Consider the following 15705-nt stretch of genomic DNA (forward strand, 5'->3'; position numbering starts at 1 on the left):
AGGGGGACTTAGACTGGGGTGGTGGTGGAGGTTGATCTTCCAACCGCAATACCGTTTAAAATTCAGTGTATCCACACTGGTGAAACAGCATTTTTGCTGCACTGTCAGCAGACTAAGAGCTTTGGGTTGTTTTGTTCTTTTTTTTGCTTCTAAATTTTAGCTATGTATTTATAACCATAAAAGCCAGTAAAGCAACTTGATTTGTGAGAGGCACTACAATCAGACAGATCTAAAATAAAATTATTTCTTTATCTGTAAGATTGTTCTCAAAAGTCAACTGACACATTGACATCATAAGAAATTAATTCATCAGCATTATTTTTGACAAGCACAGTGTTTTTCTCTTAAAGGTCATTTTTCTAAATTAAGTGAAGGTATTAAATAACTTTGCCATTTTGCTGCATATCTCAAACTTAACTCATGAAACGTTTTGATAGTAAAATCAAACTACATTAGGTGAAATAAAGTTTCATATACATTTAAATTTGACATATGTACCGCAAACAGCAGGCCTGTGTTCATGAGCTTCATAACCTACGTAACCTGGAAATGTTCATACTTCGTAAACGCAGTGTAGCCTAGAGACAGGATTTTTCCCCCCCAGAATCCTTCCTTCTTTAACAACTCCCGTGGACCTACACTGATAAGCATAACAGTTAGGGCCAGACATCACTGTCCACTGCTCAAGATTTGCAGGGGTCTTTCTTTCCGAAGAGAGAAATAGAAAATTAAGTTCCCTGTGCCATGCTCCGCCACCTGCTGCCTCTGTCTACATCCATCCGCTTCTCTCTCGCTCTCTCTCTGTCTCTCTCTCAGTCAGATAGCACCAGGAAAGAAGCCACCTAAGCCACTGCCCGAGTTTTCACCTCTCACTCCCACCCTGCTCTCAGACAGAGCTTCCCTGGCCTCTTTCTTCTGGCAGCAGAGAAGCCTTTTGACGAGTTATGGGAAATACTGGGCAACTCACCTCTCCCCTTCCACGATGAAAAAGGAAACTTCTGCCCACAACACTGAAAAGAAAAGCAGCTCCACAGGACAAAAACTGAATCTCCTCCAGTGCTGAACAGACTTGCCAAAGGCAGCTTCTCTTTTTAAGTACATACAGTACAAAGGACAAAACTTCTCCCCTTTTATACCTACTGGAGTTCGTTCGCTATGAGTGAATTTTCTACAGCGTCTTCCCGACAGGTTAGGGTTACAGGAGTGTCTTCACTTACGTAACTTCATCTCTTGAGTACACAATTATCCAACACACCCAAGGCTGTCCAAGGCATTTTTTTCTTATACATACACACATATAAAAAAAAATTACTTTCTTCCTAGCTGGAACATTTTTTCAAGCCTAAGCTCTGTAAGCAAAGCCACAGGAGCACTCTGAACGCGGTGCACCGAGACCCTCAGTATCCCAGGAAAGCATGAATTAATTTCCTGCCAGTGCACCTCCTTCGCTATACATGGGAACGTAGGCTGAGCTCCAGACTTGCAAGAGACCTTGACATTCACAAGAACCTCCTCCATTTTCACTCCAGCACCTTTTCCCTCCTACAGCAGGTCACCAAGTTTCTCCTGAACAATCTTATGAAAGCCATAAAAACCTAGCGACTGATGCCAGCAAGCCTCACAAACGCCCTATCCACCATTTCACAGATAGAAGGAAACAGCACCTAATATTTGGCTGTATCTTCCCTCCTAAATGAAACTCTTTAACTCGTTGCACAAAAGAAAGGAGGTGGCAAAGGCCAAGGATACAGACCATTAAAGCAGTATTTGCCCATGAAAAACAAATGGGAACATTGTGTCGAGAGATGTCTGCAATTAAGGCAATGCAGCATATTCAGTCACAGTAAGGTTTAGAAAATTGAACTCTACTTTTGAATAGCCATCAGTAAAGTCAAGCGCAGATCCGCCAGGCAGTGTATACGTAGACGTGACAAGAGCATTACTACTAGTATTTGTACCAGTCACAGTTTCCTCAAAACATGTTTTCCCTTCTAGACAGGTCCGCAGCCAAAACTATGGAAACCTTCCTAACATTGAGGAAAGGACACAGCATAAACATGCTGGGAATATGCAAATGATATCCATCATTAATTAACAGATCTGTGCCAGATAGAATGTGACAGAGATCTTTCATCACTCAGAAGTAAAAATGGGGCTTTCAACCAGCAATTTGAGTTTTTAAAAGCACAAAGGAATCCAAATGCTGAACTAGCATTGTAATCAGATAGGTCTGAGGACTACACAGGCAGATTACTTTCGTTCATATTGCATGATATGAATAGGATCAGCAACCTACCTGAGCAGTGTACTAGACACGGATAGAAGGAAAAATAAAGAAGAAATCTTTTCTTCTCCCAAAATGTTTAAATTAAATATACTATTAAAAGCACTGATTTTATTTCACACGCATTACAGGTTCCTGAAATCCCTATCTGTGCTAGTACTCACGACAACAGGACAAATTCATCCAAATTCATCCAGAGCGCTCAAACACACTGTTTAAGGTTCTGAGAGTTAAAAAAGACTGGCTTTATTTTCAAAAGCTACAACAACTCAAGCTCACTACAACTTAGAAAAACTGAATTTTGGAGCACGTTTTGATTGCATCTGTGCAATCTGTAAGACATTAGAGTTTATTTATATTAAAGTAACGTGCCAAACCATCACTGTGGGTTCTCAGGTATCATTCATTCTTTTACCAAAAATGCTATTTTTAACCATTTTATCCAAAAACAAAGTAGTGGCACTTTACAAACATACTATGTTTGAAGGAATTCTAAGTCGTCCTCACTTCAGCTCCAAGTTACACCTTATTACAGCAGACAGGTCTGATATAACACAGTGAGATGTTAAGAGAAAACAGGATACAATATACACCTGAATTACAGTCGCTCAGTGCTTTGTAGTAAGCTCAGAAAGTGCTTAATTTCACAAAGGCCTGGGAGCTCCAGGTACAATGTACTAGAGCTTACAGAAAAACAGAGGAGAAATTGAGGCTAAGAGGTTTAAAGACAGGTTAAAAAAGGGTATGATTGTTCAAGGATTAGTAACAGCACATATACTGACATTTTACTAGATCTTTCTTCCTTTCCTCACACTGACCTCGGAAACTGGATTTTGAAAAGCTTGCAATGTGCTTCGTATGGGTAAAGAAAGTTCTTGAGACTGTCCTCCTAATTAGTATTGACTGTGATATATTATCTTCTATGCATCTGCAGATGGAGACATCGCAGACACTGATGTTAACACACTAGCATATCAACCTCCAGCTACCTCCTCTGCTGCATGAAGAGGCAGAAACACTTTTCCAGATCTCCAAGATACAGAAACAACAGTGAAACCACCGACTTACAGATTAAGAGATGTTGACAAATATTATTTGCCTTTGACATTATTTCAAGCAGAAGGAAAACGTTGTCTGAGGGAAATTAAGCTGTTTAACTGAGACAAGAACAAAGATGAAGTTGTCAGGATTTAAAAAGGCAGTTTCCATAAAGCTGTTCATGTTTTGATCTATGCAGCCAAAAAAGATATATTAAAAATAACCATGCTATGCTCCTCTTGAATGCTGGTGAACGTAAGATCTACAGGAGAGAGAATGAAAAAAAATAATTGATCAGACTGTGAGACATACTGTTGATTGCTGAAGATACACAATGGGAAACGATACCTGCATATCATACAGTTCAATGTGACTTAGGTAAAGCAAACCAAAGTGTTATTCACCACATTTATTTCTAATTCGGATTTGAGATGGCTGGCCATATTAAGTTAACAAACTTTTGCTTTATGAACATATCATGTCTAATCTATATTTAAAAAGTAAAACTTAAAACCAAACACTGCAATAGTTAAGCTTCTTTAAGGCATAAAGCCAAAAAAAAAAAAGCCAAAAGGCTGCAGTAAATCAGACCAGTAAATGCATTTTGGAAATACCCTGTAAAGGCCAATAAGAATCTCTATGCTGTAGAATTATCAAAGGGGTTTTCAGTATTATACTGTAAAATCTGTATAATAAGAAGTAGATGAAACATATCAAACTATTTCTTGTCCATTAAAATTACAATAGAAAAAATAGGTTATAAGAAGAACAGATTAATATTATATGTCAGTATTGGAGACTAAAATGTCGAGCACTATCCCCAAATTATTCTGAAAACAAGTAATGTACCTCCATAAAATCAGAGCAGAAGAAACTGAAACACATTACAGTCGGGAAATGCACTGTTAAGCTATTCATACAACCTAAACTCAGCCCTGTTAGTACAGGAGTGAACACTGGGAGTCTCATTAAGATATTTCAGTGTTCTGAAACCCAAAATAAATTTAGATTTTATTTAATGTTCTACTAGGCATTTCTCCGCGTTCTAGTATTACCAAAGGGTGCAGCTAGCACTGTTTGGATTTGGTAGCTGTTTAACTTTCCATAGCTTAAAAGTGGCCTAAGTTGGGCTGATGCCAAGCTTCCCCAGGAAAATTGTAGACTCCTGTACTGACAAGAGGATGCAGCTGGAGAGGATTTGCCAAAAATGTTTTTCCATCAGAAAATTCATTACCAAAACCTAAGCCGTTTATGGAAAGGATGAGTTTCAGCAAGTTTCACATTATGAAATATGTTGCAGAACAGTTAGTTTCATCTCTTCTCTCACTTTAAACAAAAATTATTCACAGCTTTGTTCAAAAATTGTAGTTAAATACACTAAGAAGCATGTAGACTTTGCAAAGTCAAAACAAAATATTTAAAATTTTTAACAATTAAATACTCCGATTAAATATGCAATTTTATTTTAAATTATAAAAGTGTGACAAGGTTTGTTTCTTTTTGAGAATTGAATTTAATTTTTGTTCTGTTTTCACATTAAATACAGTTGTAAAGAAAAAAAGGTATACTTCTAAAAAATAATCTCAGCAATGACCTATAAATCTCATTTTAATGACTTTCAATTGCAGATGCTTGAAGAGGGTACAGATATACTAAGATTATCTGACATACCCACAATGCATATGCTCATTGGGTGTGGAATTAAAATCTATTGTTCACTCAAATCAATTAACGAATGGACTAATTTTCAGAGGATTCACTCTGAAAAGCTGAAATTTTGAATAATTTTAATAGGGGTACGTTTTGCTTTTTGAGCATACAACATTGCACATATTGTAAAACTCGGTACCAACTTGATTATCGGTATCTTGAAATGCTGGTCTTTCTTTTTGACATATATGATTTGCCCCTTACAATTTCACACAGGCACGCACAGATAAATATGTAGCCTCCCTTTGTTGGAAGAACGGAGTAGATTAGCTCGAACGGAAATCCCTTCCCTAACCCCGCACTCAACACTCAGACAAGCACTCTCCTTCTCCACCCGTACACTAGCAAGAAAGGACAATGGACAAGCAGCCCATGCTCTCTATTTCAACATCTCCAGAGGAGTGAAAAGCCTGAATGTCAGAAAATTGTTAACCTATTGAAAACCCCGCGCTTCTTCAATGAAATTCAGATCATCTCAAGCCAACTACAAAGCTCCTGAGCATTTTAATAGAAGCAGAATTTCGCTTTACAGTTTTATTAGGAAACCAAGCTTCCTGGCACAACCCCACAACATCCATCTCTCTGTGGGAACTCCCTTGTTATTACTTCCATTCCCCTGTGGCAAGGGACTCTGTAAGCCAGCCAAATCTCACACAAACGTTTGCTTCTTCGTAGCTCCTCTGCAATCCCAGGGCGCAGATGAAAGCAAGGACGGGCTGCACTGGAAAGCGTCCAGGCACAGAGCAATAAAAGCAGGTAGCAATATGCCTACCAGCAGCACAAAATGCCCTGTGCCGTGGAGAGCCGGAAAAGGGAAGGGGATATTTGTTTTTGACTGCACAGCTCACAAAGGGAGAAGAGAAAATGCAGGACGATGCTAGTGAGGTGGGGGGAGGTAAAACAACACAGGAAACATAAGACAAAAAGGATGGTCTCAGCCTAAGGAACTTGCCTTGCAATAGCCGAGTTCAGTACTGGCTTCTGCCACAAGCTTCCCGCGTGCCTTAGCTCCAGTCCGCAAAACAACATGACCATACTGCAGAGATTTATCATAAAGATAAATTAATTCATGCTTCTGAGGAACGCAGTTTCTGCAGAAATGAAGTCTTATACAGATCTTTAGACTGTTTACTGCCAATCACTTAAATAGAACATACTCTTGAATTACCCCATTACATGCCCTCCTGAGCATCTCTTCCAGTTTAAAGGTTGCTTTTTTCAATGGAGCACAAAAAATTAAAGGAAGCTCAATCTGTTGCTATTACTATTGCCTCCATGGCGGGCCACAAACTCCTCCTGCCTTTAAACATTCTGAAAAGTCTAAGCAATTGGGCAAAGCACTTCAAAAGCCGCTAGTAAGTCCAAGTGTCCACCTTCGGTTCTCGTCAAATAGCCTTAATTTCAGCAAGGGACTCTTCTAGACTTTCTGAAAATCAGACTCTTACATCATCTCAAATCGGGTCCACACAAAGTAAGCTGCCTAAAACTCTTTTGCTAAAACACCTGACTTCTATATGTGCCTCCTAAATACAGCGTAAACTAATTATTGCACACACAGTGCAAAATTAGGGTAGTTCAACAGTAGCCTCTCCTTCCAATTTGCAGCAACTAATTCTAACGTCAAAAATTCTAATAACATACTTGAAGATTTTTCAAAGGCGCTTTGCTGTTGGTGGCACGCTTAACTAACTTTCCCACAGAAGCCAACGGTAAAACTTTTACCGATTAAAAGAGCATTCATCTAGCTCAGCTTCTGAGTCAAGCGACAACCTAATCAAATCTTTTTCAAAAAGCTCCGTAAAAATAAAACTTATCAATAAATAATAAACATTGGCATTTACCTTGCAGTAAAAATAAAAACCCATATAAAGCATGTATGTTCGGAATAAAATCTTACGGTGCTCAACATTAAAGAGTTTGTGTCCAAACGTTTTATAACATACAAGGCCCAAACAGTATCCTTTGAATGAAATATTAGCACGTCAATAACATAAATAAATACTAAAAAAAGGAGACACAAAGATAATCCTTACCTAATAAAATCAAACTGACATCTTGGCCACAGCAAAAGAAACCCATGCATTACTTCAAAATTGGCTCACCCTCCCACCCGACATTTCCCCCCATGCTTAGTTAGTGGAATGATCTTTTTAAAGAGAAAAGGATCCAAAAGGCTTTTCAGTACTTCTCAGTCTTCCTGTACTATTCCCTTCCTAGAAGAAAGGCAACTTGCAGAAGTTTAGGATCCTTCTTGATAAAACGTACTACGTGAACTTTCACTGTTAGATTTTATATCATGAAAGGGTTTCCCTATATTTTAACGGGAAGATTTACGCTTGGGCTTTCTTTTGGAGCCTCCTTCTAAACAACATCCACTGCTGTGTACTAGGTACGTCTTCTCGACGCGTTCTCTCAGCACAAGCCAGGAATGGATGAACCAATGTTAAGAGCTGATTCTCTGTACTGCGTATGGTGTTCTGTCATCTCCAGTGCCATCGGGCACTGCTGGGATTTATAATCAAATCAAAACACATAAAAGACAAATGAGCAAAAATTCTTCTCAATTTAGAGTGTCGTTGATGCCTGTACAATTATATTGACGGTATAACCCGTCTGCCATTTTTAAATGGTGCACAAACATTTAATTCCCGACGACAAGCATACACACACCAAAATAAAGATACAGAGAGAAACTGACACTACTCACGCGTCACGGAAGTGTAAACATCCGAAAGGCAAATCTACACAGCATTGATTAAGACTATTCATAAATCCGGTGAGCTTCAAAAAGGCTCCAGAAACAAAACAGATGACAGGCCATGTGTCACTTCCTTCAAAGAGGAAGTATTTGCTGAAATCCTACCCTGACAAAGGTCGCTGCCAAAGGAGCGGCAATTAATTCTTTCAGCTGCACATGCCCAGCCTATCCAAAATAATTTTAAGGTCAAGCCTCATCCATCTTCATTTGCTTTTAATTTTGCCAAGGTAACTGTGATTAACTTATCCAGTTTCAGACTGAACTACTTTGGGGTCAGGAGAAACCGGAGGGAAAGAAAGGTTAATGCAAAGTCATATGTTTGCCTTAGGAACCTAAACAAATAACCACTGGTGATGCATTTTAATACTTTAATACTGCATTTTAAAACCAATAAATCCCTATAGCTGAAGCAGTCAAAATATTAGTTACTCTATCTCTGAGAAAGCAGTCAGAAGACGACTGACTGAATTGAAGAAAATTAGACACATGTAAAAGACAGTTGCATTAAACAAAACCAAGAACTCACGATACTCTTTTCTTACAGAAATGCAGCACAGGCAGTATTTCTGGCTCTAATCTGTGAGCAACGCAAACTGCATAAATGCAAGCGAAGTTCTAGTACCTGAACGCTCCCAGTTGCGCAGGCGCAGTTGCTCATATTCAGAGGTGACCGTGCCACGTAAAGGAAACGTCACTTTGGAAGGCTCCTTCAACAGGTAGCAGGGCTGCTTTACTCAATAAACATTCAAGCAACAAAATTATCTAGCTAATTATTTCAAAAAGAAACTATTCAAACGGGTTGCGTATAGCCGCTAGTCGTCGGTGACAGTGAGTATTGCTGCTGCCTTCCCCTCGCACTCCCTCACTCCGAGTTTCCCATCTCCTGCCTGCACAGTATGTTGAACTATTGCATAACACTGCTGCAAGAAATGTGATGTTCTGTTTCCCTGCGCTGCTCGTACGCTTGCCTTTTGGTCAGGTTGTATTACTCAGCTGCATAATGTGTTGCAAGCTCTAACTTCCGCGTTAGTAGAATATCTGCGTGCATACCTATGCCAGGTATGAAACGCTTTACTAATTAAAATAGCAACGCTCTCTTGAAATGTTTTCATCCAATAAATACCCAGCTTCCAGAAAATTGGCTTGGCTGGTTCCCCCCCCCCCCCCACCTCAGTACAACTTGGAGATAAAGACCTTGCCACAGCTGTAAAACTGAATGCTAAAGCTACGTTACGGTCCAAAGTTAGGCTTTGCCTATTTATACAGCAGTGTCCTTACTCTAATGCAATAAAAATCTTTCAGTTCATTTTCATCTTTTTCATATAAATAATATTTGCAAAGGCAAAATGTCTTTGTTCACGTACACCAAAGAAAGGTTTTTTTCCCCCCTAACAGCCTGGAAGCTAATAACTATTTTAGAGCAATTCTAGTACAATGAAATGCTGTTATTGGCTGTTTATGTAACAGTGAATTAACCCCCACTGATACCTTTCAGGAATTCATAACCATAGCGTACAAAATGTGCCTTGCAAGAGTTTGTTAATATGGTAAGTGCAAAAGCTGTCTAGATTCAGTAGACTCTCTTTCAAAGCAAGCATGCTTAACCTGGTGTTTCAGTCGTGGAAGAAATTACTCAATTAATTGCAGACAACAAAAACAACAGGGTTATAACTAACGTACAGTAAACGCTCTGTGGGTGTAATGCAAGCTCATTTCCCAGCAGCGTACTCTCTTACATCCTAATGCACTTCTCACCCCATCGCTGTAGAACAGTTTTAGTATGTTAAATTTACTTACATCTTTGTTCCCCCATACATTTGTTTGCTGGCTATGAAACACGACACAATATTATTATTAACCCAGGCAGGGCTTGCTCTCTTAAGAAACGTTTTTACAGTACAGTATTTTTCATACTTTCTTCTAGATAATACACTATCTTTTTCAAAGTTAAAACCAAACACCAGAATTCCCAAAGTTTTTGCCTTGACTAACGACATCCTTTGCAGCAACCAAAGAAGACGCTACGTCGACAGGACTCTGTTTTATCATCTGCTTCTATGATTTCAAGTCAAGAAAGGAGTAGCAAAAAGCTCCAAAGCATAAAAAGACCCCGTTAATGACACCTGCTCCTGTTTCAATGCTTAGCAAGTGCTGGAGTAAAATATTAATAATTAAAAATAACTAAAAGAAAACTTACCAAAGCAGACATTGATGCTTTTTTCCATCATTCCTTCCATTCACGTTAAAAACGTCTGTTAATGACTTGTTTTAGCCAATTAGCTATCAGTATAGGGTTAATATTTACTAATGTAAGACAGTTACAGACTTGCTGCTTACTTACTGCTTATAGATTTTCAAGATATATTTATACGTACAATACCACGGATTCTGGCTTATGATTAAAACGATAAAAACCTCACTGTAACAATAAAATATGCAGATGAAAATTAAAAGACTCCCATTCTAGTACGTGCCAGTCAGTTCTCAGCAGATGCCAGAAATATTTATAAATATGTACGCCTGTCTATCCTTTCCAGTAAAGCCAGCCCAACACTGCAAGCCAACCTCGCACCAAGTGTTGCAATATTTTTAAACGTAGCCCCCATGCAAGTAAATATAATCCTCTTACTCTCAACGCTAACTCGCCCACACAGCTTTATTTTATTTAAAACGATGCCTCCAACAATTGAGGACTATTTTATCGGTCACATTACCAGCCAGCTGACAGGTCATTCCCCGTTATCTGTGCCACCGCACACCTGAATTACCCTGCCACATCACGTTATGTTCAGAGAGCGACTTTAAGACGCAATCTCTCCCCGGCTTGACGGATCCTAGGAATCCTCCCCCGCTATCTCTCCATGGCAACAGTAGCTACAGTAAAGACAGTCCACCTCTTACGCAAGAGGAAAGAATAGGAAACGCTGCCAAAAGGCCACAAATGTCAGCAGTCAAAACACGGCTCTCCTCCCCCGCCCCGTTCACAGCTTCGGCCTTAAAGGAACAGGCGCCGGCGCCCCCGCCCTTGCGGTTCGGGCGCCCGCGCACCTTCCGGGGGCGAGGCGGAGCTCCCGGCACGCCCGCGCGACTCGGCTCGCCCATCAGCTCCCACACGGCCAGGGCGGCGGCCTCTGCGGGCACACGCGCTCCCCCCATCTCCTTGCGCTGTAAGGGGCAGCGGATCGTTAGCCGCGCGCAGAAGAGCGCTTGCAAGGAAAAGAGTTTAAGAAGCCTGTGCGTTTGGTTTTCTTTTGGGTTTGTTTTTGTTTTTCGGCATTTTACACAGCCGGCTAACAACTGCTGGATGGTAAAGATTTAACCCACTAAAATATCGTCTAAGCAATGCAAAAATAACAATAATGCAGCAGTTTAACGGGATGTTTTTTTAATTTTATTTCCAGCTAAGTTATTGGTGCAGCAGACGTTTTACATGCAACTTTTCAAAACTCGTAACCTCAGAAGGCAAAAAGTGACAGATGAAAAGCAAGGTGTGGACTTTGGTCATGCAATCAGATCCGTGTGGGCAGGCTCCCCATCCCATGTGGGGCAGCACCACTGAAGGTCAGTCTAGGCTGATCAGATTGCAGCATCTGAGCCATAGAAAGCAAGCCAAATAGGAGTGGAAAGGACCTATGCATCAAGATATCATTCAGCAGATAAAAGAAAAGTTTGCCTCTGGTACTGAGATTTCAGTTAAAAGGTAAATGAAGCCATAATGTAACACCTGCCAAGATACTTTGGTCTTCCTTCAGGAAGACACTTAAGCATGTTCTTAAATCCATTACTATTCAATAATGTAATGCAGCAGCCCGTAAGCGTTTGCTGAAGGTTAAACAAGATGTGCTTAAACAGGAATCCTTAAGTATTGCGCTGATTAAGATTTCTCCCCCCAAATCTGAGCCGTTATGAACAAACCAAATGAATCACTTTCATTATTTTTTAATATTGCCTCTGTCTTCTTTCAAATTAAACCACCGAATACAAATAGAAAATAAGTCTTATTTTACACTAATAGGACAAATTCCATCTTCACATTTTGCTATCATTTTTTTTTCTTAATATCAACAGTCTGCACGCTACCATGCATCCCTACGAATGAGCACCTTTCATGTGGAAGAAAGTTCTTAGCACCCGGAAGAAGGACTGCCCGGCTGCTCTGGAGACTCTGGAATTCCCTTGACGTGCCGTGACAAGCCAGAAAGGATCACACACAGCAGTGAATGCATACATGTGTTTTCCTCCACTGATCCTCTTTTGAAGCAAGTTCTAAAACATTGTAGACCGTGAACGTATGTCAGCTATTAAAGGCTGTGGACGAGGTGGGTATTGATCAGGTCAAGTAAGGTCACTGTTACATCCACAGGCAGAGTCTTTGCCTATGGCATAAATGACACTGCCTGTCCCTTAATGCCCTGAGAAACTTCTGACAAACTAAGCGTACCATAACAAGTTACAAACCTTAAATACAAACATTACAGTTCATTAACTTTCAGCAGTGTGGTATCATGCCTGCAACTGCTTCTGTTTCTCTTCCACAGCATACCATCTCTCCTCAGAGTTTACAGTTGCTGATTTCTTATAAAGAAATTGCATCCCTGGTTGGGGGAAAAACCTTACTGAGAAGTGAATCAATGGTTTTGGCTCTTTCTGAGAACCTTTCCTCCTTGCTGTCATTTAGGAATATTGTCTCCAATACACTAAGATGTTGGCTCATTCACTTTACTTACGCGCACAGAAGAAATGGACCCCTGAAAATAGTTTTGTGTTACAAAGGCATTAGCCTTCTTTTGGAGCTAAATCAGAGTCTTGCTTGAATTCTGTAACATATAATTTTAAAGAAACACATTTTTATGTAACTCTTCTCTTCTGTTTTCCCTTTTTGGGAGACAGCCCTGGCAGAAAAGCTTGCAAGAGGCAGTCAAATATCCTATTGCAGGGTCTCGAGACAGATATAAACCACTCTGGCAGAAGGTTATGTGCAGATCAACGTGTTCCACGTTCTTGCTAGCAATATCCAAATGCCATGGGCAGGCAGGAACATCATTCACCCAGAGACTTCTCCTCTTCTCACCTGCAGTCATTCCCACCACTAAGTTCTGAGCATAAAGCACCATCATCTTGCTGGAAACCTTGTTGTTGTCAATGGAAAAGAATAGAGAGATGAAGAGTCTGCTGTCATGAGCAGTCACAGTCTCCCAACTCTTAGATGCCTGCCACTAAATGAACAATTTACCTTTCAGAAAATAATGGTCTCACCTGTAACTGTCCCGATGTATTCCCCCTAGACTCTTCAAATAGGAAAGGAAACCCAAGTAGTAGGTTAAAGACAGTTCATTTAAAAAAAAAAAAAAAAAAAAAAAGAATTAAGAGAAGGCCACAACCGGAGTGCAAAAAATGAGACAAATGCCCATGGATAGTAAAACTACCCCATAAACTTCACAAAGCATTTCTTGGGGTGAATGCTAAAGGACTTCTATTTAATCAGAACAGTGCTGCAAAAGGGAGGTGCAAAGAGGAAAGATATTTGATATTCAAAGTCTTTACCACTGATTCTCACAGCTTAAATACCTATGGATGCTAACTCAACGCAAATAAAAACGAATGAGTAAAATAACTGCAATCATCACATTGCGCACAGAAGCATGAAACCAAAGGAAAAAAAAAATCAGTATGAATCATCTTTCTAAGTTTCTAAAACAAACTGAGAAGGAAGTATCTTACTACCTGAGATCACAGTAGGGCCCGTATGTCTTCCAGACAAAGCATACCTGAACGCCTCTCTCTTGTGAAGACTCAAAACTGAATGCTCAGGTCAACTAATCAATGAGTTTTCACTTAGAAGTGGGATCATCAGGAGAACGTGTCCTGAGCAAATGCCACCTGATTCAGAACAACAGGTTGAAGAGCTGATAGCATAGGATTACCATGTGAGCTTCTCCCTCCCTCCTCCCCCTGCCAAGAGGAGACACAAAATGAAGGATGCTGTTTTCAGCCATTAGCAATTGAATATCACAACGCATACTCCGAGAAGGAGGGAGAGAAATGTATTTTAACAATCTATTCAAAAATTAACTAGTAATGAAACAAAAATAGATTACAAAGTGTCCTTCTCTATTTTCTAGTTGAAATGTCAACCTCTTCCATTGATGTGAAAGTCCAAGTGATGAAATAAACCTTGAACTCTGTCCTAATGTTCATCTGCCTAATCACTTTTGTAACCTAAATCCAGTATTGGGAGCTACTGAGAGTGCCTTGCCCCACAGGCTGAAATCTAACAACTCAACTCTATACCTGTCCTGATGGCAGATGTTACAAAGAGAGAGCGGAAAGCTTTCAGCCAGCCAGTATCCAACCGACAGCGTTTCCCTGATCGATGCCAATGACTGGAATCGCCCTTGCAACCCACAAGGCAAGCCAATGCAGTTACTGGAACGCTAATGCAACCCGATTCCAGGCAGGCAGCTGCTCCCCCCCCACAGCAGCAGGAGTGGTCTTCATCAGTGGGGCTCAGCAATATCAAGCAGTTAGGTGGACAGAAAGGGGAAGGGGCTGGGTGGAGGGGAAAGGGAAAAAAAAAAAAACCAAGCTATTTAACATGTTTAGCAGAACTCAGGCTGTACCATCTGGCTAAATCTTCAAGTGATCTCCAACAGACAGAGAGCAGGAGAGATGCACAGAAGAGCTCTGAATTTGAACTTACTGATAGAGGGAATGGGGGTCATAATCTTATCTTCTGAATTCTCAAAAGAAAAAATGGGTACATTTTATATGCATATTATTAGGGTTATCTCCCTAATCCTAGCCACTTGAATTGCTGCTGAAGTCTAAACTCCTTCTGTTTCAATTGAAAAAAAGAAAAAAAAATCTTCTATTTCTAATGTGTAATGTGTAACATACAGCTGTCAGAAGTGATGGCACTGCAGATACAGGAAGAGGGAACGTTTTATTTAATTATTTTTTTTCCATTTTTATTTAAGATAATTCCAAATGATGAATCCTATAAATATAACCAGCAGCAGAAGAGTTCACTATGCTATCTAGTGTGCATCCTAAGTGAGATTGCAAGACATATTACAAAAGGACAGCACTTCTTTGGAATTGCTTTAAATATGATTTATGATAGAAGTTCCTACCTGGGTTTGAAATAATTTCAAATAGTCTTTCTAATGGTATTGTCCTCTTAAACTATGATTTAAACCTGGTATAATTCAATCTTGAACCATGTTCAAACACAGGATCTCAACAAATTTAAACTATATTTAGACCACAGTATTTTTACTACTAGAGAAGCCTAACAGAGGAACAGCATACTTCGAACATCTGTCACAGTAATTGAAAGAAGTCTGCAACAAGAATAGCAAATATTTATTTTCTTTTTTGAGATGCTGTCAGTCTGTTGAAGCAAAGCATCAGTAAAGTAAGTTGTTTCTAAGAGGTACCTCGTTCTGGCCTGTCTCCTCCAAAAAAAAAGATTAAAATATCCCCTCACTGTATGACCTCATTTGCTTGCTTATTACTATTATCTGCCATCTCTGTACCAGGAAGAAAAAACTCTTTGTCAAAACTACTAAGAAATGTTAGTGTTGTATAAAAAAATGGTTAGTTTACCCAAGACTAAAGAGTCCTAACTAATGAAATTCAAATTTTGAAGTACGTCAATTATTATTTACTTCTAAATAATCAACTACATGACTGAACACAATCCCTAAGATACAGACCTCTAAGCAAGGCTGTCTGTCACACTAGGTATTCTGCAGAGATGATCAAAGTGAAGAGCATTTAATACACAGCTCGTCAGTTACTTCATGAAAGATGACAACAGAATGGCTGCTCACGCTGTACTAATTCTGGTTCTCCGAGACTGATTTCTACAGTACTTGCTCCTTAGGTGGTCAAAAATCAGGTTTTTCTGTAC

General features: G+C 39.8%; 1 protein-coding gene and 1 long non-coding RNA gene across 15 annotated transcripts in view; one reads left to right on the plus strand and one right to left on the minus strand.

The window, feature by feature from the left end:
• The window catches only part of HIVEP1 (HIVEP zinc finger 1), a 130840-nt gene that overhangs the window by 76558 nt on the left and 38577 nt on the right, over positions 1 to 15705 (minus strand). Inside the window, exon 1 of one of the 14 annotated variants that reach the window (XM_068931847.1) lies at positions 10505 to 10538. The exons of 12 other annotated variants lie outside the window; for them this stretch is intronic. In XM_068931847.1, coding sequence (XP_068787948.1) covers positions 10505 to 10523 — 19 coding nt within the window. In that variant the 5' untranslated portion in view covers positions 10524 to 10538. Of the gene's footprint in view, positions 1 to 9987; positions 10240 to 10504; positions 10539 to 15705 lie in introns of those variants that run through there. One more of the 14 variants, XM_068931846.1, reaches the window with a different exon arrangement.
• On the plus strand, positions 10900 to 14371 carry LOC138066191 (uncharacterized). The gene is made up of 3 exons (XR_011139433.1): positions 10900 to 11097; positions 11192 to 11490; positions 11859 to 14371. It is a non-coding gene; the product is annotated as an uncharacterized lncRNA (long non-coding RNA).

The sequence above is a fragment of the Struthio camelus genome, chromosome 2 (assembly GCF_040807025.1).
Source record: "Struthio camelus isolate bStrCam1 chromosome 2, bStrCam1.hap1, whole genome shotgun sequence".
Lineage (NCBI taxonomy): Eukaryota > Metazoa > Chordata > Aves > Struthioniformes > Struthionidae > Struthio > Struthio camelus.